The sequence below is a fragment of the Frieseomelitta varia genome, unplaced genomic scaffold (assembly GCF_011392965.1).
Source record: "Frieseomelitta varia isolate USP_RPSP 00005682 unplaced genomic scaffold, Fvar_1.2 scaffold_326, whole genome shotgun sequence".
NCBI lineage: Eukaryota > Metazoa > Arthropoda > Insecta > Hymenoptera > Apidae > Frieseomelitta > Frieseomelitta varia.
Genome location: NW_025110064.1, coordinates 1 through 22,960, shown reverse-complemented (window position 1 = coordinate 22,960; position 22,960 = coordinate 1). Strand labels below are relative to the sequence as shown.

Genomic DNA, 22,960 nt, shown 5'->3' with positions numbered 1-22,960 from the left:
CTCAATAGTTTCTATATTTCAGTGATGTCATACCGACGAGTTCGAAAGAGAAAGCGACAAATTATTGTATACGGTTCCGTCACTCGTTATGGTCCGCAATCAGTTGGTTTAACCTCTTGCTGCTGGAATGACGTGCCACGCACGTCGAGAATTTTTTGCTCCAAAATAGCAATATTTTCTCAGTTTTAAATATATTTAAAGTATATTTAAATATAAAGTATATTTAAAGTATATTTTAAGTATATTTAAATATAAAGTATACTTTAAGTATATTTAAATATAAAGTATATTTTAAGTATATTTAAATGTAACCCAGAAAAATAAATAATAAACTCATTACTTCTCAGTAATTTTTATCCAATGATATTATCCCAGCCCCCGAGTTTAAGAAGAAAGCGACGAATTACTGTACACGGTTCGGTCACTCGTTATGGTCCGCAATCAATTGCCAGCGCAACGTGGCTAACAAGAAAACACGGTATCGTAAAATTGGCCCTCGATTTTTTTCTTTTCTTTCTTTTTTCTTTTTTTTTTTTTTTTCTTAATGAATAATTTATAGCCGCTCGAGGGAATAATTATTATCCAAAGCGCGCAACTAGAACGTAAACGAACGATCGTTTGTTCGTTCGTTCGTGGTTTGCAATGTAAATTGACGCGAGTTCCCGTCTTTCTCCGAGATTTTCGTTTTGCTTTTTTAACCGCGCGCAATTGCTAATTACGCTTCTGGCGTGGAATTAAATTCCTCGTAGTTACGTACGTGTAAATAACAGCCAGCAAATATATAGCAAGTAAGCGAGATGTTCGAAGGATATTTGAAAATTTCAGTTATTAAAACTCGCATCAAACTTTGGAATTTTTTCATTTCGTTCAATTTTGCTATGCTAATTTCTGTGTAGCGAAGAGAGTAAAATTAAGAATAAACAAGACTTTATATTATTTTTATTGTTATGCAATATGTTAATGTTAATTGATATTAATTATTATGCATTATTGTTGTACCTGTTGTGCCAAGAACGATTACAATTTAGTGAAATTGAAGATTTCTGATGAATGGCAAATTCGGCGTGGTTCAATTATTTTAGAGAATTTGATGAATTATCAGCCAATTCAAATTACATTGCAAATTTCTCGTTTTCTCTTCGATCATTCGAATGGAGATTTAATTGGCAAGGGAAACTGGATAACACGTTAAATATGCTTTTGTAATTTAACCACCACGTTACTCCGGACGTAAAATAATTATCATAATTATTACTCTGGAAATTAATTACACATTACTCGCGTTGCTCGTACAGTTAACTAAGTATTTTCGTCAGCAAATTAACGATGTATTCCAGTTTGTTTCGTAGTTCCTAAAACGTGTGCCTGTATTGACATAATTCTGATTTATATTCTAAATTCCGTCGAACTATTTTAAATTAACCCTCAATAATTTTAAATTAACCCTCGTGTTATTTTTCATATCTTAAATTACTATTTTCTCTTAAATTACTATTTTTTAAAATTACTATTATTACTATTATTATTTTAAATTACCATTATCTAAATTACTATTACTATTTAAATTAAATTACTACTTTCTAATTATTTAAATATTAATAATTATTTTCTATTAAATTACTATTTTTTAAATTAAATTACTACTTTCTAATTATTTAAATATTTAAATAAATATTTAAATATTATTCTAATTATTTAAATATTGTCTTTGCAAGATGGTGTAAACTGTCCTCTTGCAAATAAATTTGGACGCGTTCCTGTTGAAAGTTAATTATACGAGAAAAGGAAAAAAAGAAATGTTCCGTCTCTCATTTAGAGATATTTACGAGGTACACACTTTTTTGTCGGAGGCGTTTCCCAGTGACGTTTCCCGTCGAAAACAGATACATCATCTGCCCGTATGCCAATCAACGGTAATTAAAAAGTCACAGTCCGCATTAGGTCAGATGTCTACTATCCGTATGTATTTATCAGTGAAATATAAATTTAATAAATGAATGTCAAACATCGTTGATATTTTCATCGTGTCTCTTGATTATAAAACTGATGACGTATTTAATTAAAATATCAACTTGAAAACCTCGTCAGGGACATGTTGCAAAATCACTTTCGAAACAGGAGTCAGACGTAGTTTAAATATACTAAACATAATTAAATATAATTTAGTTTTAATAAGTATGGTTAAAAGTACAATTTAGTTTTAATAATTAAACATAATTTATAACAAAGTATTAATTTATTATTGTAAAGGAAATTGGAATTAATAATACTATATATTTACGATAATTATATTATTTATTATTATATATATAAATAATTATATTATTTTATTATTATAATATTTAAACTATATATTTACGATAATTATATTATTCAGAAATTATTGTGCGAAATAAATTTTTGCCTCATCATCTGTTTAATTCATTCGTTAACATTCGGTAATGTTGTTGTTCATTTTTATTAGGACAGATAATAATCTTATATTTCGTATAATTATACTATTTATATAATATTTATAATATACTATTTATAATATTTATAATATTAATATTATAAATATAATATTTATAATATACTATTTATAATATTTATAATATTAATATTATAAATATAATATTTATAATATTAATATTATAAATATAATATTTATAATATACTATTTATTATATATTATATTTATTATATAATTATACTATTTATTATACTATTTATAGAGACCCGATTACGGGCCATATATGATACAAAATCGATTTATTTCGATAATTTGAATTTCACCAATTACGTACAGACGCTACGGTTGATCGAGTAATCCTAAATACACGCGTATGTACATGCAACGCCAAAGCAGTAAAACTAATAGAACTGTCTAGACGATTCTGTCGAATCGCTGTGTACAATTCATAGAACCGAAATTGTACCGTCACCAGCACAGTACGATTGATTAACGTATTTGTTCACAGGCATGTCGGGCAAGGACGTTAGCGGTTGGTCGAAAATCCCCTGTTTGAAGGGACGTTCCTCGAGTAAAGGTGGAAGCGCATCTTCCGGTGCACACGTGGGCCCGCCACAGTGTCCACATTCTGTGTTAAGCAGCACCCGTAGTTCTGTCAGCAGTTCGCCACTGAGCCCATGCCCAACCCCCATGCCATTTTTGGTCACCTCGGGCTCCGTTAGGTGAGCTCCTCTTTCTCTTTTTTACTTCACCAAATTGATCAACCCATTGCACTTCAAAATATAAGTATTGGGTCACTTCAAAGACCGAATGATATAAAACAAAAATAACTTTTACAAACGCATGTTTTTTTTTAATTTGAAAATGTAATTGATGGATTGTTTTTTTTTTCAGTATTTCACGTGTGAAAAATTGAAAAAAACATATGTTTGTAAAAGTTATTTTTGTTTTATATCATTCAGTCTTTCGGTGACCTACAGTTCTCAATTATTTTCTTTCTTTTTTTTTCTTTTTGGCAATTTAACTGGTAATTTGAAAATACACGAGTGTGACTCAACGTGAGAGTTTCCTGTGATAAAAACTAATGTCGAATCGCATTCGACAAAGGAGTGCAAAAAGTTAATTTATTTATTTGAAAATCACGCTCACGTGATGGCATTATCTACAATGACGATGAATGTTCTTTGTAGTTCGTAAAGTATCGCGCAATTGCTATAATTTATATTCAATCGGGTTGTCGTCGTCGTCCGATGCATAATGAAATCTTCTCGCAATAAAGTGCAGAATTAAATGGCGTTGTTTGTCTCAAGGTGCGTCTTTGAATTATCATACACGAGTCAATGTGAAAATTATTTTTTTCAAGTGTCGAGAAAAATATGTAGGGTGCTCACTGAAAGTCTGAATGATATAAAACAAAAATAACCTTTACAAGCACGTTTTTTTTTAAATTTTTTATTATTTTATTTGGAAACATAATCAATGGATTTTTTTCAGTATTATGTGTGAAAAGCAACGTCCCTCAAATGACCACCATTTTCCTGCTCACAGATAAGAAAGATTGAAAATGAGCAAGTTACGACTTTTTCAAACCCTTTCAGTGGCCACCCTATATAATAAAATGATAAATAAAACAAAATATTTAATATATATAATATATTATATAATAAATAATAAAATAGTAAAAAAATAAAATATATAGTATATATTATATATAAAATAATAAAAAATAAAATATATAATATATATAATATAATAAATAATAATATAATAAAATATAAAATATATTAATTTATATAATGTATATAATATATTATATAATTTAATAATATAATATATTATATAATAAATAATCAAATAATAAAATATAAAATATATAATAAAATAATAATGTATAACAAAAAAATTATGGATTTATTTTAATAGGAAGTAATTTTTAGCCCATCCTGTTCTACTTGCAAAATCCTCGCTTCGTTGTCTTATACGAAGGCGAATTAATAAATCACTCTCTTAATAATTTGACCTGAAACTAGGAGGCACTGGTAATAGCCACGCACTTAGGGTGGACGTAAATAGACGGCAAGAAAAGCAAAAATATATTGCCGTTCCACAGATATGACTGCAAATTTATTTTGTTGGGGCTCGTGCTCAGAATTAACAATATTTCGGGATTAACGAACGGTGAAGAGTATTCTTCGCGTTAGTTAGTAACGTAAAATATTCTCGCGGTGAACATTCGCGAGTGGGAACGCGTTTTCCTGTCGGATTGCAAACAACCTCGAATTAATTAGACTCGGATCTGAATATTTTGCTCGAAAGCAGAATTCTAAGCACCGATATTCGTCTATATTTGATGGAAATTGCGAATCGGAATAGTCTGTTCTAAAGGTCATCTCTGCTAAAAATAAGCCACCAGTCTCATTTATACTTCATGCGGGGTTCTATTCAGTAATCGAACAAGCGTATAGTCGCCCGCGGATAGAAAGTATACCGACACTGCAATGTCACTTCTTTTTTTATTTTTTCATTTTTTTTTTTTTTTTTTCAATTCGATTCAGGTATAAACCAACTCACGTATTGTCTTCCTTCGAAATTCTTTCCTTCCTTTTAGTAGCTTATTGCCACTGTCTCAACTTTTGTTTTCTAAATGAAAACGTATGAAATATAAAATATAAATATAAATTTAATATATATTTTTATATTTATTAATGCAAAAATATATATAAGATAAAAATTTATATACTAAATATGTAAAATATCACTCTGCATAATTCTTTGTACAGAGAATATGTATGTACCTCCGGTCAGAAATTAGGAGAAGAACTACACTTGTATAATAAAAATAGTATAGCAAATGCAAATTATATATAATAAGTACAGTATAAAAATACGAATTATATATACAATATAAATGATTGCATTTATAATATACATACAATAAATACAAAACATACTTTACAGTAAAAATGCTGTTAATATATTGATATATTGTATTATATTGTGTTATAAAATACGTATACACGACAAACCATGATAAGTGATTTATACTGAAAAAATAAAAGAGGGAATGTACACCAAATTTTCAATATTTGGAAAATTGTCGATATTCGAACTGTTGCATTTGCATTTGTTGTTGCAAGTTATGCATTTAGTTATGTTTTCGTCGAGTATACTCATCGCCTAGAAATAATTAATGACACATTCTCAAAACAGAACAAAACACTTAAGAGGTGAAGATCATTTTGCAATTGTGTGAAAGCATCTCTTTGTGAAGATCTTCAAATCATCAGCACTGAAAGATTAGTAAAAATGTTGTGTAGGTTGTTGATAAACCTGATAAATGATAAAGGACCCAGATGGGTCCTTTTTTGCTTTTTTATCATATTTTATTATATTTTTATTTTATATTTTATTATAATTTTATATTTATATATTTTATTTTTATTATTTTTTAATTATATTTTTACTTTATATTTTATTATAATTTTATATTTATATATTTTATTTTTATTATTTTTTATTTTATATTTTATTATAAAACTTTATAATATTATAATATTATATTCATAATATTATTATAAAATATAATATATTTATAATAATATTATTTATTATTATTTATAACATTATTAGATTATTTATATTTATAATAATATTATTATTATTTATAACATTTATAATAAAATATTTTATATTTTATTATTTTCTATTATATTTTTATTTTATTATATTTTATCAAAGCTATCGAGCAAACGTCATTAATCAGGGCCGTGTCGATTCTAATTTTAAGCGAACATAGATTCTTATCGATCTTCACTTCTAGCTTCCCTAACGTCGTTCAAACAGTTGTTAAATTATTATGGAATGAAATATTTAAAGCACACGTCGGAACGGGGAGAAAGATAGGGGAAATCGTCGTTTATTGTACTGTTCGATATCTGATAAACCGTACGGACGATTTATTATTCATGTTTACCTGTTCTTTCGAAGTGTATCAACGAGATTGTTGTCGTATACAGTTAGCGTAGACGAGCTACAGTTCGAGAAACAACCGCAGCTTGTTGTTCGTTTCCTATTTCCGCGCGATTATCGCCGTGTTTTCAAGGTTATTGATTTGCAAAACCGGGGCAACGCGTGCGGTTACGTTTTATATGTAAATACAGGCAAAAATAACGCGGCTCGTTGATTATTTATAGCATCCAGAGCGAAAAGGTTGTAGGAAATTGTTATTAAAAAGAAAAAAAGCCTCCAATTTCATCACCGGTTTTTCTTTCGAGGATATTGTTGTACATGTTTATACAGCATCGAACATAATTTTAATACGCACGAAGCTAGAAATTTTCATTTACATTCACTTGTTATGCACATGAATAATGAAACTTTCGCCTTTTCTCGAATTTGTAAAAAATTCGCAAAAGCAGAAAAGAAAATGTAGACTTAAGAATTCGTTTACCGATAGAATTTGATTTTATGTTTTGTATCTCGTTGTTCTCCATAGTGATCAGTAAAAAAATTCCAAAATTTACACGGTTGTAATTTAATCTTGAATAAAAGTAATCATCAAGTATTAAAGAATTATATAAAATTATGAATAAATATTACGTACAGCACTTATTTTCATTTATCAATCAAACAAACATTATAAATAATCATGATTGACACTTACTTCAATTAAATATTTACGGTCCTCATTTACTCAATAACACTAGTTATTAATAATAATATATTTTATACTAAAAATTAATAATATAATTATTATAGTATATTATTAAATATTACTACTATTATACTATATATTATAATAATATATATATATATAATATGATAATAATAATAATAATATACTATTAATATATTATAATATTTAATACATTATCAATATTTATTATAATAATAATAACAATATAATAATAATATTAATAATATAATTATTAATTAGTAGAGTAACATTTAGAAACATCGCTCAAACAAAAGCTACGAAAACTACAAGATGCTGTAACAAACACTGAACAGTCAGAATACAACGCACAGCTCTCGCGTAATACTTCAGCCCTTCGAAATGTCAGTTTCCCCCGCAAACACATTTGAGAGTTCCTTCATTCGCGATTCTAACGAGAGACACTCGAGCTTCATCCGCCGGAAAGGACGCGGATTCTTTCGCAATTAAAAGTTTCGTTAACGAACTGCCTAATCGATACATCATTACCGGCGGGTGGGTGGGAGTGGGTGGCGGAGGGATGAAAATACGCGCCGGCATAACAAGTCTGCGGGAAGTAATTCTCCGCGGGAGGGAACTTCTGCCGATCCGCAGAGAGAAAATGCATTATCAGTGGCTGGGTGAATCGGGGGTGGAGGCGTAGACACGGTTTGTCGGTTACAACTTCAACATCCTGTTGCCCGTGCCGTTCTCGTTCTGAATAATTCATGGCCCAGCATCTCGAAATGCTCGGTTTTCCTCTAATATATATCGATAACCATCATCTTCGACCACAAGGCGATTTTCCACCCCCGTCGTCGTCGTCGTCGTCGTCGGCAGACGATAATCGCCACGGGATCTCCCCTACATGTCGCGGCAACCTATCGGTCCAGCCGCGTTGCATTGTTTTTCCAGACTGTTCCGGTGCTTCGGTCGTCTTCTCATCTTTCGAGAGACACGTGTCACGCATTGTACAGAGTGTTTCGTAACTTGTGGGAGCCGACTTCGAGAGCCGATTGTACGCCTAAAAATAATGAAAAAGAAGTCATGTAAATGTATGTCCTCTCTGTCTTCGTTTATGAGATATAATGAATTTTCTGTTTTAATTACGTTTACAAATGATGCTCGAAATGACCACGTTGCATTTGAAAGACAAGCCTGCACTCGTCTTGTCATTCATCTGGTTACTCTCTCTCTATCATTCCTGGTGTTTCTCGAATTTGTCGGAAGCCTTGCTCTATTCTATTTCGTAGTATTTCAGCATTTTCAATCGATGTTGCGTGTACAATAGATTTTAAATGTCGCCACAAGTGAAAATCTAATGGATTCAAATCCGGAGAACGAGCAGGCCATGCAATAGGACCTCCACGACCAATCCATTTATTTGCAAAGTGTCGATTTAAAAATTGCCTAACCACTCGGCTGAAATGCGGCGGAGCTCCATCATGCGTATACCGCGTACGAAGTTTAATATCGACTGGAACTTCCTCTAATATTTCGTGTAAACGCGTGCTCAAAAAATCAACGTACTTTGNAATTATGATTATTATGAAAATTGAATATACCATCCCTGGTAAAACTAGCTTACTAGAGTTTGCTCTGTTTATAAAATTCATTATATCTCATAAACGAAGGCAGATATGACATCTGTTTATGTGACTTTTTTTTCATTATTTTTAGGCGTACAATTAGCTCCCATAAGTTACGAAAATACACCCTGTATAACGTACTGTAAAGAGCATACACCAATGATGATTCGATAATTTGAACTGTCTTGTTGTAACTTTGTGAAAAAAGATTTGGTCTCTCGAAGGCGTAGAAGATTTTCACTTTTACAGTCGTGAGTTCGGTTTGTTTTTCTTTTTCTCTTTTTGTTCTTCGTATCTTCAAAAAAGTGGGAAAATGAGGATTCTTTTTTCTCGGAAGTTTTTGTCGAATACCGTATTTTATATTATATTTCTCTGTCTCGTGTCTCATATTGATGACGTTCAGTATTGCTAACATACTATTAACATTTCTATGACTTTTCATATTCCAGACTTTTTTTTTTCTTTTTTTTTCTTTCACATTCTACACTTAGTTTCCTTTTTCCTGCATTCTTAAGCACGCGCAACAATTTTGACAAATTTAATTTATTTCCCGAATTTTGTCTCTTTAGGATAAAGAAACATACACCCATAGACGTAATTTGTGGGCATCTGCGAAATTTTTGTCCCACGAAATGTATTTTTGTGACTCACAAGTTTCCCACAATTCATTTGTAGATGACTTTTCAGAAAATTTTTCATCGCGTAGATTGTTTTTGTTGATCTATGTAATTCATCGTGTTGGACAGTAAAGTTGTAAAGCATATTAGCTCTATAAGTTACGAAATTCATTTTGCGAGATAACAAATTTCGTAGACGCCCGCAAATTAGCTTCGTGGGAAATTTGTGGGCTGCATAGTTCAATTTTACCAAAATTTCAATGTCCAGAAATTTGCAAGAATTAAAGTAATTTAAAGTAATTTATGGGAATTCTCTTGTCGAATTTTTGCAACCTATATTTTAACTCTGAATTTTTCCTCACACTCTAATGAAAGTACAGGACGAGAATATGGAAAATAGGACGTGGAACGTTGGAAACACTGTGTCAGAAATATAATATGAAGTATGAGATACGAAATGTTGGATATGGGATATGAATTGCAACGTGTGGGATAAATAATGTAGACTATTACATACGGGAATACGCGATGGAATGTGGGACGTGGATTATGAGATTTGGAATACGGACGTATAGGAAATAACATATGCGATTTGTGATATGAATGTAGAATATGGAATGCACGATACGATGGGATGTATTGTATACGAACAGTGGAATGTGGGATGAGGAATATGAGATTTGGGATGTAGGATACAGGATAACGGGATATGGCGACTCGAGATTTGGAATATGAGATATGGAATGCACCATGCAGGACGTGGAATATGCGAGTGTAGATTACGAGATGTAAACATAATTTCGAGACGAGACACGAGGCATGTGGAATGTGGAATATAAAATATAAAATATGCAAAGCAAGCATAAGATGAACCATGCATGCACATAGTATGTTGTCCAATTATTCAGCGAAAATTATGTGAATCTTGAAATACATTCATACAAGTACATGATCCAATGGACAAACCTTGAGCCTCGTCGATCAATTTATTCGCGAGCCTCCTGTTCTTGCAAATTGTATGGCATTAGCGATACAACAGCGGCAGACGGATGTAATTAGTAATAAAATTGTTCCACGTGCCGCGTTGTCGTCATGTAGACGACATACGCGACGAGCAGGATCGTTTTTCATTATACGACGATCACGATCGTACACAATGTTATGGTACATCAAGGGGAGGGAGAAACGTATGTAACGCACGAAACTATTTCCTCTCGTAGGGAAACGTAATTTCAGCGTTTCCTATTTTCTAACAATGTACACTGTGTACTGCTTCCGGGTGCTCGTCGACGAATTAATTACTTCAGCAAAATTATTCGCGAAAAGTGGGAACATAAAAAAGGAAACGGTAAAAATTCTTTCTGGAGCGCGGCGTACGATTAACACCTTGCGCTGGCAATTGGTTCGCGGACCATAACGAGTGACCGAATCGTGTACAATAATTCGTCGCTTTTTTTCCTTCTTGAACTCGTCGTTATGACATCACTGGATAGAAGAAATTATTAAGAAGTAATAAACTTATATTATAAGTTGAATTACAATAAAAATTGAATTACAATAAAATTGAATTGATATAAATTGAATTACAATGAAAATTTATCGTTTGTGTTGCCTGGGTTACATTTAAATATACTTAAACGCTAGAACCAGCGACGAAAAGGTACAATATTTCTAGCAATTGAATTACAATAAAATTGAATTGCAATAAAATTCAATTGATATAAATTGAATTACAATTGATCGTTTGTGTTACCTGGGTCACATTTAAATATACTTAAACGCTAGAACTACCGATGAAAAAGTATAATATTTGTAGCGTAGAAATTCAAGCGCAAGGTACAAGAAAAAGTTAATAATTCGATAGAAAGGACACAATCTTCTATTAATATATTTCATTAAGAGTCACTCGAGTATAATATACACTGCTGTAAATGTGTGAAATTTCCATTAAAAATTATAAATTAGTCATTTTGACCACTTTGGTAGTTCTAGCGTTAAAACTGAGAAAACGTTGCAATTTAGGGGAAAAAATTCTCGACGCGCAAGAGGTAAACAGTATACATCAACATTCCGATTAACTTCACCTTAGTTTGTTTAACAATTCACCTTGTTCGTCGCTCTGCGAGCTCAAGAATTTTTTTACGACAACGAGAATGAGGATTCGGTGATCTGACGGTTCGATTCGAAATTGATAATTAATCGACTCGTAATTAGATATTAATTATTTATAGCTTTACTCGTTGCGATAAATCGAACGTAATAGTCTTTCAATTTTCGTAAGAGAAATGTCGAAAAATTGTAGTCGCATAAATATGGAAATATTGAACAACCGTTTGACAAACTTGAAATATATATATATATTTTTTTTTACACAAATGTTACGCGAGTATCGTCCAGTTATTATTATTTTCGAATGTTGTTCCGAATGCTTTCGGAGAGAGAAAATACAGTTTGTTTAATGCGTTCTAGTTTGATCATGTCGTACGATGTTCCACGATTTTGCGTTTTGTGTTTAACACATTAAATAACTCGAGGTGAAAACGACGAAGTGTAAAACATTATTCCTGAAAGATACTTTTTATTTACACTTGATGGGTATTTCCTTCCAAACGAAATATTATAAATCGGATCGGAGCAGAGAAGAAAGTTGAAAAAGAGAAAGAAAAGATATTTGCCAAAAACATTTCTGTGAAACGATAGAAAAGACATAATTGTCTTACGAAACCTGTTGCGACAAAAACGAAAAAAAAAACAATTGATAAAGTTGAAAAATCCGACATTTCGACGTAAAGCAAACCGGAAAACAAATTGCCGGAAAATAGATGAATAAACTGACATTTATTATCAAAATTGCCATTTATTATCAAGTGAATTCATTCGTGCAGTTTGTCATTTTCTTATCGAAACATGCTGCAACACCACCTGCGAAATATCGCAGGATTTTGGATATTTCCACGCGCGTAGTCAGCGTTACGCGAATTAATCGTCACGGAACGCGACACGGCCGGCTTACATCGTTCACCTCCTCATTTGCACAATACATTTGCACAATAAAGGGCTCATTTACATGAACCCTTCGCGTCGTTCTCTCGTTCCAATTCCATCGCGGGAGCCTATCTATCGTGTCCGTGCGTGCTACGTCAACAATTATCCTTTGTAAAACTGAACTTCGGTCGATCGCGGAATAAATCGAACTGGTTTGCGAATTTTTCTCGGTCTTCAGAGGGAACAGGGAAGACCGAGAAAAGAGGACAGAAACGGGAAAGAAGGGACGATTTAATTGATACGAGGGAATTTAATTGATCTGTTTCAGTAGCGGGATGGTGCAGAGTGTCGGTGCTAATTTATCCCCGGACCAAACATTCGGATCGATCCGTTCGCTGTCAGTGACGAGGGAAGTCGCCAGTTTTCCTTTGTCAAGAACGCCTACGCCGCCTCCGCAGCACAGGTAGATAATTTTTATCAATTTGTCTCGTTCGCCACCGCGTCGCGTCGCTTCACCCACGCGTTACAACGCTTCTCCAACGAGTATTCAACGGTCTCGGTGTGCGAAAAACCTAAGTTAAGAGGTCAAAACAGTGTAAAATTTTCAAAAGAATCGATTTTTTTTTCTTTTTTTTACTTTAAATAATAGTTTGAAGTCTTAGAAATAAGATACAAAAGGTCCTTTTAGCTTTTAAAACGATTTATTTCGGGGTGTAATAATAAATCCGCGGATACAGAATAATTGAATTTGTATCACTGGTTACAACTTTAGGCAGTGTTATAAAGTGAAGAAGAGAATATTGATAAACCAATATTGGTAAATCTTTTAAGGGGGTCAGGACAGTGTAAAATTTTCAAAAAATCGATTTTTTCTTTTTGTTTTGTTTGTGTTTTAAATAGTAGTTTGAAGTCTTAGAAGTAAGATGCGAAAGGTCCTAGCCTTTAAAACGACTTATTTCGAGGTGTAATAGTAAATCCGCGGATACAGAATAATTGAATTTGTATCACTGTTTACGACTTTAGGCAGTGTTATAAAGTGAAGAAGAGAATATTGATAAATCTTTTAAGGGGGTCAGGACAGTGTAAAATTTTCAAAAAATCGATTTTTTTTTGTTTGTGTTTTAAATAGTAGTTTGAAGTCTTAGAAGTAAGATGCGAAAGGTCCTAGCTTTTAAAATGATTTATTTCGGGGTGTAATAATAAATCCGCGGATACAGAATAATTGAATTTGTATCACTGGTTACAACTTTAGGCAGTGTTATAAAATGAAGAAGAGAATATTGATAAAACAATATTGATAAATCTTTTAAGGGGGTCAGGACAGTGTAAAATTTTCATAAAATCGATTTCTTTTTTGTTTTGTTTGTATTTTAAATAGTAGTTTGAAGTCTTAGAAGTAAGATGCGAAAGGTCCTAGCTTTTAAAACGATTTATTTCGAGGTGTAATAATAAATCCGCGGATACAGAATAATTGAATTTGTATCACTGTTTACAACTTTGAGCAGTATTGTAAAGTGTAAATCGTGTGATTTAAATATTACTTTTGGCGAATCGAATATTAAGGGACTTGGATTCAATTTAGTTGCGAATTGTAGAAACTGTGAGCTGCGATATATAAGTAAACAAAAGGTAAGTAAAGGATACGTATGAGAAATGACGTTCTGAAACTATCAACGCGTTTTTCTCGAAACTAGGTTTGCGAGATATCTCGGTATCTAACCAACCGATTACTGTGAAACTTGGTGCGTGTAACATTTACTAGGGATTGACGATCGAACATTTTTCAGTTCCTAACAATTTCGAAAAATATAAACAAAACACTGTAGAAATTTTTGGCATAAATTCGACACGTCAAATAGCTAGCTGGTATTTTCATAATTTTCACAAAAATGAAAATGTTAAGTTTTCAGTTTCTAACAATTTCGAAAAATATAAACAAAACACTGTAGAAATTTTTGGCATAAATTCGACACGTCAAATAGCTAGCTGGTATTTTCATAATTTTCACAAAAATGAAAATGTTAAGTTTTCAGTTTCTAACAATTTCGAAAAATATAAACAAAACACTGTAGAAATTTTTGGCATAAATTCGACACGTCAAATAGCTAGCTGGTATTTTCATAATTTTCACAAAAATGAAAATGTTAAGTTTTCGAATATTGTTTTCAATGCTTTCGGAGAGAGAGAAAGTGCATTCCAGCTTGATCATGTCGTACGATATTTTCCACGATTCTGCGAGTGTTTAATGCATTAAATAATTCGAGGTGGAAACGACGAAGCGATAAGCATCATTCGCGATTCCTGAAAGATACTTCTAATTTACACCTGACGGGTACTTTCTTCTAAACGATATAAATCGGATCGGAGCAGAGGAGGAAAGTTCCCTTTGAGGAAAGTTGAGAGGTAAAAGTTCGCTCGTTGCAGGCGCAGACGCGGCGTGAAAGCTTCCCTGCACCTTGGGAACATTGGTGAAACTACTTTTAAAACAACATTATGCAATTCGAACTTTCCGAAAGTGGACATTACGTTCCGCCAGTGTATTTTATCATGCTGTGAAAAAAAAAAAATAAAAACGCCAGAACAAGAAAATCTATATTCAGTGTACCCTTCAATTTGCAACGAGTATAAATTCAATGCGCTAGCTAGAACTATATTCTATAGTTTGTATGTTTCGAAACGAGCGACTTTTTGCCATTTGCAATTTTCTTCTGGAAATTTCGAAAAGTTTTGTGAATACTTAAAAAAATAATTGTTGGCACACCTGGCTTCTCTCGCAACATTTGCGTGAAAATAAATGATATATCAGCAAAATCTGTTCCCATAAATAGCATACTGCCAAAAGTAACAATTTCTACAAATGAGTTACATTGAATAATAATACAAGTAATATGAAAATTCGTGAATATGAAAAATGTTCTATTATTATTATAAATTATTAAAAATATTCTTAAAATATTTTTATTAAACATTTTAAGAATATTGTTAAATTTAATAATATTCCAAGAATATTATTAGTTTACAATTATATTATTTAGTTTACAATATTATATTATATTACAAATATTATTATTTTAATTATTAAAAATACTCTTATTTACAAACGAAGCGTTCTTTTTATTGCAGCTCTGCTATGTGCTTAAACAGAGTATAAAATATTTTTGATGATTTAAAAACAAGCATGCCTAATATTGACGTGATATCGTTCGATAATATTCCAGAATTTACAAAAATAATAAAACAATATTTTGCCGTTTTTCTAATAATATTCCCCCATTAGATGCAAATTAAGCATTGGAATTACAAGCGTATCGATACCTTTTTGACTCTAGAATCTTTATATTTCTTGTATTATTATTGTATAATTCATTATTAGCTCACATTATTCACGTGTTGTAGTAAATTTTATGTCTAGTAAACTATTTATGGAACCAGATTTCGCTAATGCATCATAAAGATATCAGCGAAAGACCATTAGATGTGCCATTAATTTTTTTTTTATCCATTGTATATTAAACTTAGTAAAGCTTAGTAAAAAAAAATTTGCAAAACGAATATCAAGATCTTACGTAGAGGTCAAGTTAAGTGAGACGAAGTTACTTCTTAGAGACACGTTGATACTCGAGCGAACAGAAATTTGCATGTAGGTAAGTTTGTATGCAAAATTCATTATAAAACGTGTATTGCTTTTGTAATAACATGCTCTGGTATATATTTGTAATTTTCTACGTGACTGATACAACTGTTGCTGCATAAAACTCCATGAAATAATAAGGACATCTACTGTTGCATTTGTTGCACTTATTGTGCATTATCGTGTTGTTAGTAATCAATTGTATACAAACTCCAATTATATTATGAATTATATTATATTATAAATATTATTATATTATTATTTAGTTTACAATTGTATTATATTGTAAATATTATTATACTATTATTTAGTTTACAATTATGTTATATTACAAATGTTATTATATTATTGTTTAGTTTACAATTATATTATATTACAAATGTTATTATATTATTATTTAGTTTACAGTTATGTTACAAATATTATTATATTATTATTTACTTTACAATTATATTATATTACAAATATTATTATATTATTATTTAGTTTACAATTATACTATATTACAAATATTATTATATTATTATTTAGTTTACAATTATATTATATTACAATATTATTATATTATTATTTAGTTTACAATTATACTATATTACAAATATTATTATATTATTATTTAGTTTACAATTATGTTACATTACAAATATTATTATATTATTATTTAGTTTACAATTATATTATATTACAAATATTATTATATCATTATTTAGTTTACAATTATATTATATTATAAATTTTATTTCCTCCCCGACAAGTTTACAAACAAAATCTTACTGCACAGGTTTTATTATAAAAAATTAAATTAAATTTTTAAAATCCCGCAGTTTATTAATAACGTGAAAAAGAAACTCACCGAAGCGAAACGACAAGGCACGCATTCGTCGATACCTGCATGATGTTTGCCCATTTTTCCTATTATCGACGCACCGGTAAAGCTATAGTATAAATCGCTATACCGTAATATCCTGTTCGCCGGTAAACGGATACTGGTAAAACGGTAAACGGTAGACGAAAAATCATTGACTTACTGTTAGGAATTTTAACGAGTCAATAATAGATGCTTATGCGGGAGCAGAACCAAGATTGTAAGAATCGTAAGTAGGTAGGAATAAATAGGATTCGTAGATAGACAATCGACGTCTATTGATCTTGAAGTTCGGCCAAAACAAAGAGCTGGAGAACCAGCTCGGGGAATTAGTATGCTTTGAAATGTCAATTAATTTTGGAATTAGTTTACACGTGTTAATCTTAGAGCAAGAATTTCGACAGTAGTATTTCAGGATCGGTTAAATGTCTGAATCTGAAATGAATCTTTCGGATTTACAACAATTTGAATTTTGACAGTAGATGATGAGTTTTGATAATTATTCTTATTTAATAATATTGAAAGAGAAAAAGAAACGAAATTGATTAAATATATTTTGTTCAAACGTTTGTCATTCTTTTTATACTCGAGTCATAAACTTTTATTTCACGAAAAATTTATTTTATTCGAAACCAATAAACTTCGTCGATATATTCAAAATCTTGACGTAAAAGTTTACTTATATATATATGTATGTATGTATTTTTACGATTAGAAAGCAAGCATATAAAGTTGTCGTTAAAGAAACGAAATTGATTAAATATATTTATATATATGTATATTATATTACTATATTTATATATATGTATATTATATTACTATATTTATATATATATATATGTATTTTTACGATTAGAAAGCAAGTACATAAAGTTGTCGTTAAAGAAACGAAATTGATTAAATATATTTTGTTCAAACGTTCACTCTTTTTATACTCGAGTCATAAACTTTTATTTCGCGAAAAATTTATTTTATTCGAAACCAATAAAAAACTTCGTCGATATGTTCAAAATCTTGACGTAAAAGTTTACTTATATATATATATGTGTATTTTTACGATTAGAAAGCAAGTACATAAAGTTGTCGTTATTCTTTGAGTTATAAATTATTTGAGTTAATATTTGAGTTATAAATTTATTTTTTAAAATCAACAAACTTGGGCCAAGCAGAGTTGGGCATACTTTATTCGAACAACGAGTAAAGAATAAATCTGTCAAATTTATTCGTAAATAACGAATAACAATTTTATTTGGAAGAAAAATTATTCGTTCTTTACGAATAACGATTTTGTTCGAATAAAGATTATTCGAACATGACTTTACTCGTTATACGGAGTTCAATGATGACTAATTGTAGCCACATACCGAATTGATTATTTCCAGGTTTCACGAGCCTCTTTTCTGCAGCCGCAGTTGGGCATTATTCGAATAAAATTTTATTCGAATAACATTTCGAATAAATTCTTCGAATAAAATTTTATTCGTAGAATATTTCTTCTAAAATTTTATTCAAAGAATTGATTCGAAATGTTATACGAATAAAATTTTATTCGAACAATTTATTCGAAATGTTATTCGAGCTAATGCTATAATGCCCAACTTTGAAGCTAGGAATATGTAAAATCGATACAATGAAATTTCTGGGATATGCGATCACCACCGATGATTAATCGTTCCATCGTTGTGCGGGATGCTTGGAGCGTGATGCGATACGCGACAAGATAAACGATCAGCAAGAAACTCGGCGGCACAAAGCGCTCGCAAGAATATTGACCTATCTAGAATGCGAATTGCAAGGCGTCGGCTTGATGCGTATTCAACCCGAGCTATCGAACTCGAACGCGTTCGAAGCGGGGGCCACGTGCTTCCTGTCGTCGGACTTTGTCACGATGAATTTTACAGAGTTGCGCCGCGCTATTTATCACTGCGAGATCGATGGCATCTGTCTAGCGGAGAAAGAACTACGCGGTTGGTAACATATACGTACATACACTGCTACGTGATGCTAGCACGTGATAATGCGCGTGATTATTTTCGTAATTGGTGTCATCGCTCGTTCGTCGACGACGTACGGTACAATCGGGTCAAGACGAGAGTGAACTCTCTTTACAGGCAAGTCTCTTAACAGGAGAATGCGATTCTTGCAATTTCAAAATTTCAAAATTTCTTTTCCGTGAAAATTCCTTTTTATTGAAAACAACGATGCGCTCGTCGTTTGACATTTATTCGACACTACTAAAGCTACCAGTTTAACACTGTTTAACATTGTTTTACGTTGTTTAATTATCATTTTTAACACTGTTTCACATTGTTTAACGCTAAAGCTATCAATTTAAATTGTTTTACGTTGTTTAACACTAAAATTAGCAGTTTAAGCTTAACATTGTTTTATATTTTGTTTAACGCTAAAACTACCGATTTATATTTATTTACGTTGTTTGAACTATCGTTCACTTTAAACTATTACGCTAAAACTTATCAGTTTAACATCGTTTAACATTGTGTAACACTGAGAACAGTTTAACGTTGTTTAACGCTAGAACTACTAATTGATAAAAATTTTATGAAACTCATAAATTTCGTATATAATGAAATTCATTAATTTTGTATATAATTATGTATATATAATGTATGTAATCTATATATATAGCATGAATGAACCAACTATGTTGAAAACTACGTCGATATTTTTTAAAAAATCATGTAACAGTCCTTTTTGAAACTTCTGCATTGACAATTCTGAGTTTTCAAAAATGTTTTTACGTAATAAAGATACTTATTTTTTCAAGAGTTATTAAAATTCAGACATCTCTAAGAGTATTGGCAAATTCTTTTCATGACCGTAAATCCACCATAATCTTGAATCACTTGAAGATTGAAATCTCCGCTTTATAACGACCTCTCGAAAGGTCGCTGTACCATCCTCTACTTGAACTTTGAATATCAAAGTTGGACGACAAAAATACAAAAATTCCCCAACAATTCGTCAAAGTTCGATAAATTGCCGAGAAAAAAACTCGTACACCAAGATCGTTGTTATTCAACGTTTTTAAAAATCACGAATTTCGACAGTTTTCGAGAAACTTCGATAAATCGATGTCTCGTGCGAAACCTAACCTAAAAACCATTTCACCACTCGTCGTATCTCGTACGTAACAACTTCACATCGCCACTTTTGTTAACTATCTTTATCGCAGTCTATCTTCTTTTATTAAATTAACTCAAGCGAATGAAAGTTGACCTGAGAATATATTTAATTTATATATTTATATAAGTTATATTATATTATATTATATTTATAGATTTAACTTAAAAAAAAAGACAGGTAAACTTAAATTGAACTTAAATTCAATTTGGAAATTTTTTTCACAGAGTATATTCACGTTTATCTCAGAATATAGTTAATATAAGTTAAATATTTATATAAGTTATATTATATTCATATATTTAACTTAAAAGAAGAAAGTTAGACTTAAATTGAACTCGTATTCAACTTGAAAATTTATTTTACAGAATATATTCAAGTTTATCTCAGAATATATTTATGCTATACATTTATATAAGTTATATTATATTCATATATTTAACTTAAAAAAAGAAAGATAGACTTAAATTGAACTCGTATTCAACTTGAAAATTTATTTTACAGAATATATTCAAGTTTACCTCAGAATATATTTATGTTATACATTTATATAAGTTATATTTATATATTTAACTTGAAAAAGAAAGTTTGAACTTAAATTAAATTTGAAAGTTTATTTCACAGAATATATTCAACTTTGTCTCAGAATATATTTAAGTTAAATATTTTTATAAGTTATATTATATTCATATATTTAACTCGAAAAAAGAAAGTTAAACTTAAATTGAACTTTAATTCAACATTGAAAGTTTATTTCACAGAATATATTCAACTTTATTTCAGAATATATTTAAGGTATATTTATATAAATTATATCATACTTATACATTTAATTTGAAAAAAAGAAAGTTAAACTTAAATTCAACATTGAAAGTTTATTTCACAAAATATATTTAAGTTATATTTATATAAATTATATTACACTTGTATATTTAACTTGAAAAAACAAAAGAAAGTTAAACTTAAATTGAACTTAAATTCAACATTGAAAGTTCGTTTCACAGAATGTTGTTGTTAACTCAAAAAAAAAGAAAAAAAAAAAAACTGGAAAGTTGAACTCAAATTTAAAAACTCAAGTTTTAAAAGCTTTATTTAAGCCTGTCTTTTCTCGCTTGTAGAACGGCCGCACTGACGAACCCGGAGGATTTAGCGAACGTGGGAAGCCCGCTGAGGGAAGCATCGCCCCGACCGGAAGTGCGGGTGGTCGCACCGTCTCACCGGCCGCCGTCCGCTCTCGCCACCGTCAACAATAACGCCAGCAACCCCGCCAACGGATCCTCGAATCGCAAATCGGTCAGCATACTGCTTCCGGAGCATACGAGCGGATGACCCGAGCAGCAACACGGTTTCGTTCATCGTTGCGACAAGGAACCACCGCCGTCGATTTAGGAATCCAGCAACAGCAGCAGCAGCATCAACGAACCGACAGCGAATGGCGACGCAGAGAAACTACGAAGGAGGAAGCAACGATGACGTTGGCGATTCTGACACTTACAGAACGTAGCTGAACGCGACGCGAGACTCGAAAAAAAGCGACCGAGAATCATCGTGGCCGGTTTACTCTGCCACGTTTACTCCGTGGCAACCGTTAATCCAGCAACGAATCCGAATGATCGGCGAGCAATTACGGGCGTCGTTCGTTCTTGGCAGCGAGATCCCTCTGTCGAGCTGCACGAGTTGAACGGAGTTGGACAGGCGGACGGCAGGGCTTAGTTAATTCACGCTATTGGCAAACATTCAATTATCGGCTTCGCCTCCGCCGGCCGAAATTGCTGGATAATTCATCGCTGCCGGAGCGATAGCCGAGACAACGACTTTCATCTGTCCTAGCTATCGTTGCTCCTCCCCCAACTGCGACCTCATCCGTTCGATTCGCAACGTATCACGTAGATTGGTCTGTCTTTCTTTTTTTTTTTTCTTCTTTCCTCTCTCTCTTCGGTTTTTCCTTTCCTGCGTTTGGTACTTTCGTTCGAGCTGTTATTTTTTTTGTCACCGTGTACGAAGATCATACACACACACACACAAGTGTGATATGAGTCAACCGTTTCTGTACGAAACCGGTCGGAGAGATATGTTTCAAGATATGTTTAGTTCAGCCTGTACGTGTTTCTTTTTTAGTCCGAAGAAGTCGAATTACAAATGGAATTGATCGGCAGCATGTCGCATTGTCGGATGTTTCTCTTTTACAAAGGACTCGTCGCGTAAAATCTTCACCTATGGCCTTTACACGCATGCAAAAGGTGCTACCAAGGGGGAAACGTTCGTCGTGTCGAACTTTTGCCAACATTCTTCGAGATCTTCCTCGAGATATTGTCGCGTCTGCGTAGATAGTGCGTCTATCTTCTTCGAAAGAGAAGAAAGAGAGAAGGAAAAAGAAACGGGGCGACCTGCTGTAACGCGGAATGAAACTTCGAGCCACGATATGCCAAAGCTTCGAAAAAACTATTCTTTGTAGCGTCCCTGTTGGCTTGTTGAACCTTGCGCGATTTGACGCCGTGTTAAACACTTAAGAAACACGATCCTGCCATGCGAGAGGTAAATACCTTTACCTCTTCCTCTCGTGCGAGAAAAGAAAAAAAGAAGAAGAAATACTTTTCTTCTCTTCGTGCTACGCTGAGAACATAGAACCGGAAAACAGGGAAGAGGCGAACGGGTAGTAGGAAATTCGGATTACTCGACGCCGCAACGCGATGCTTGCCGTTCGTTCGAAGTTCAATCCTTTCACGGTGTAACGAGAACAACTTGCGAGCTTCAAAATTTGGCGGACGATCCCGCTCGATGTTCAAACGTACTTGGGGAAAGTAACTGTTCGAAGCTGGAACTTGGAAAACGATAGCGTGCGAAATTTGCTCGTCGACGGATGACGAAGCTTCTTACGAGTATATTAATTTCAATAATGGCGATAAGCTGCATTCGAAATATTCCCGATCAAGCCAATTGTTTCCAAAAAAAAAAAAAAAAAAAAAAAAAAAAAAAAAAAAAAA

The 22,960-nt window shown here is 31.9% G+C and overlaps 1 protein-coding gene across 4 annotated transcripts in view; it reads left to right on the top strand.

Annotated features, from left to right (window-relative positions):
• LOC122530069 overlaps nucleotides 1-22,329 on the top strand; it is a 127,719-nt gene extending 105,390 nt beyond the window's left edge. For 3 of the 4 annotated variants that reach the window (XM_043656712.1, XM_043656716.1, XM_043656715.1), the window contains exons 4-6: nucleotides 2,961-3,174; nucleotides 12,665-12,799; nucleotides 21,095-22,329. In XM_043656712.1, the coding sequence (XP_043512647.1) occupies nucleotides 2,961-3,174; nucleotides 12,665-12,799; nucleotides 21,095-21,305 (560 nt within the window). In that variant the 3' untranslated portion in view covers nucleotides 21,306-22,329. The remainder of the gene's footprint in view (nucleotides 1-2,960; nucleotides 3,175-12,664; nucleotides 12,800-21,094) is intronic. The other variant, XM_043656714.1, reaches the window with a different exon arrangement.
• The last annotated feature ends 631 nt before the right edge of the window (nucleotides 22,330-22,960 follow it).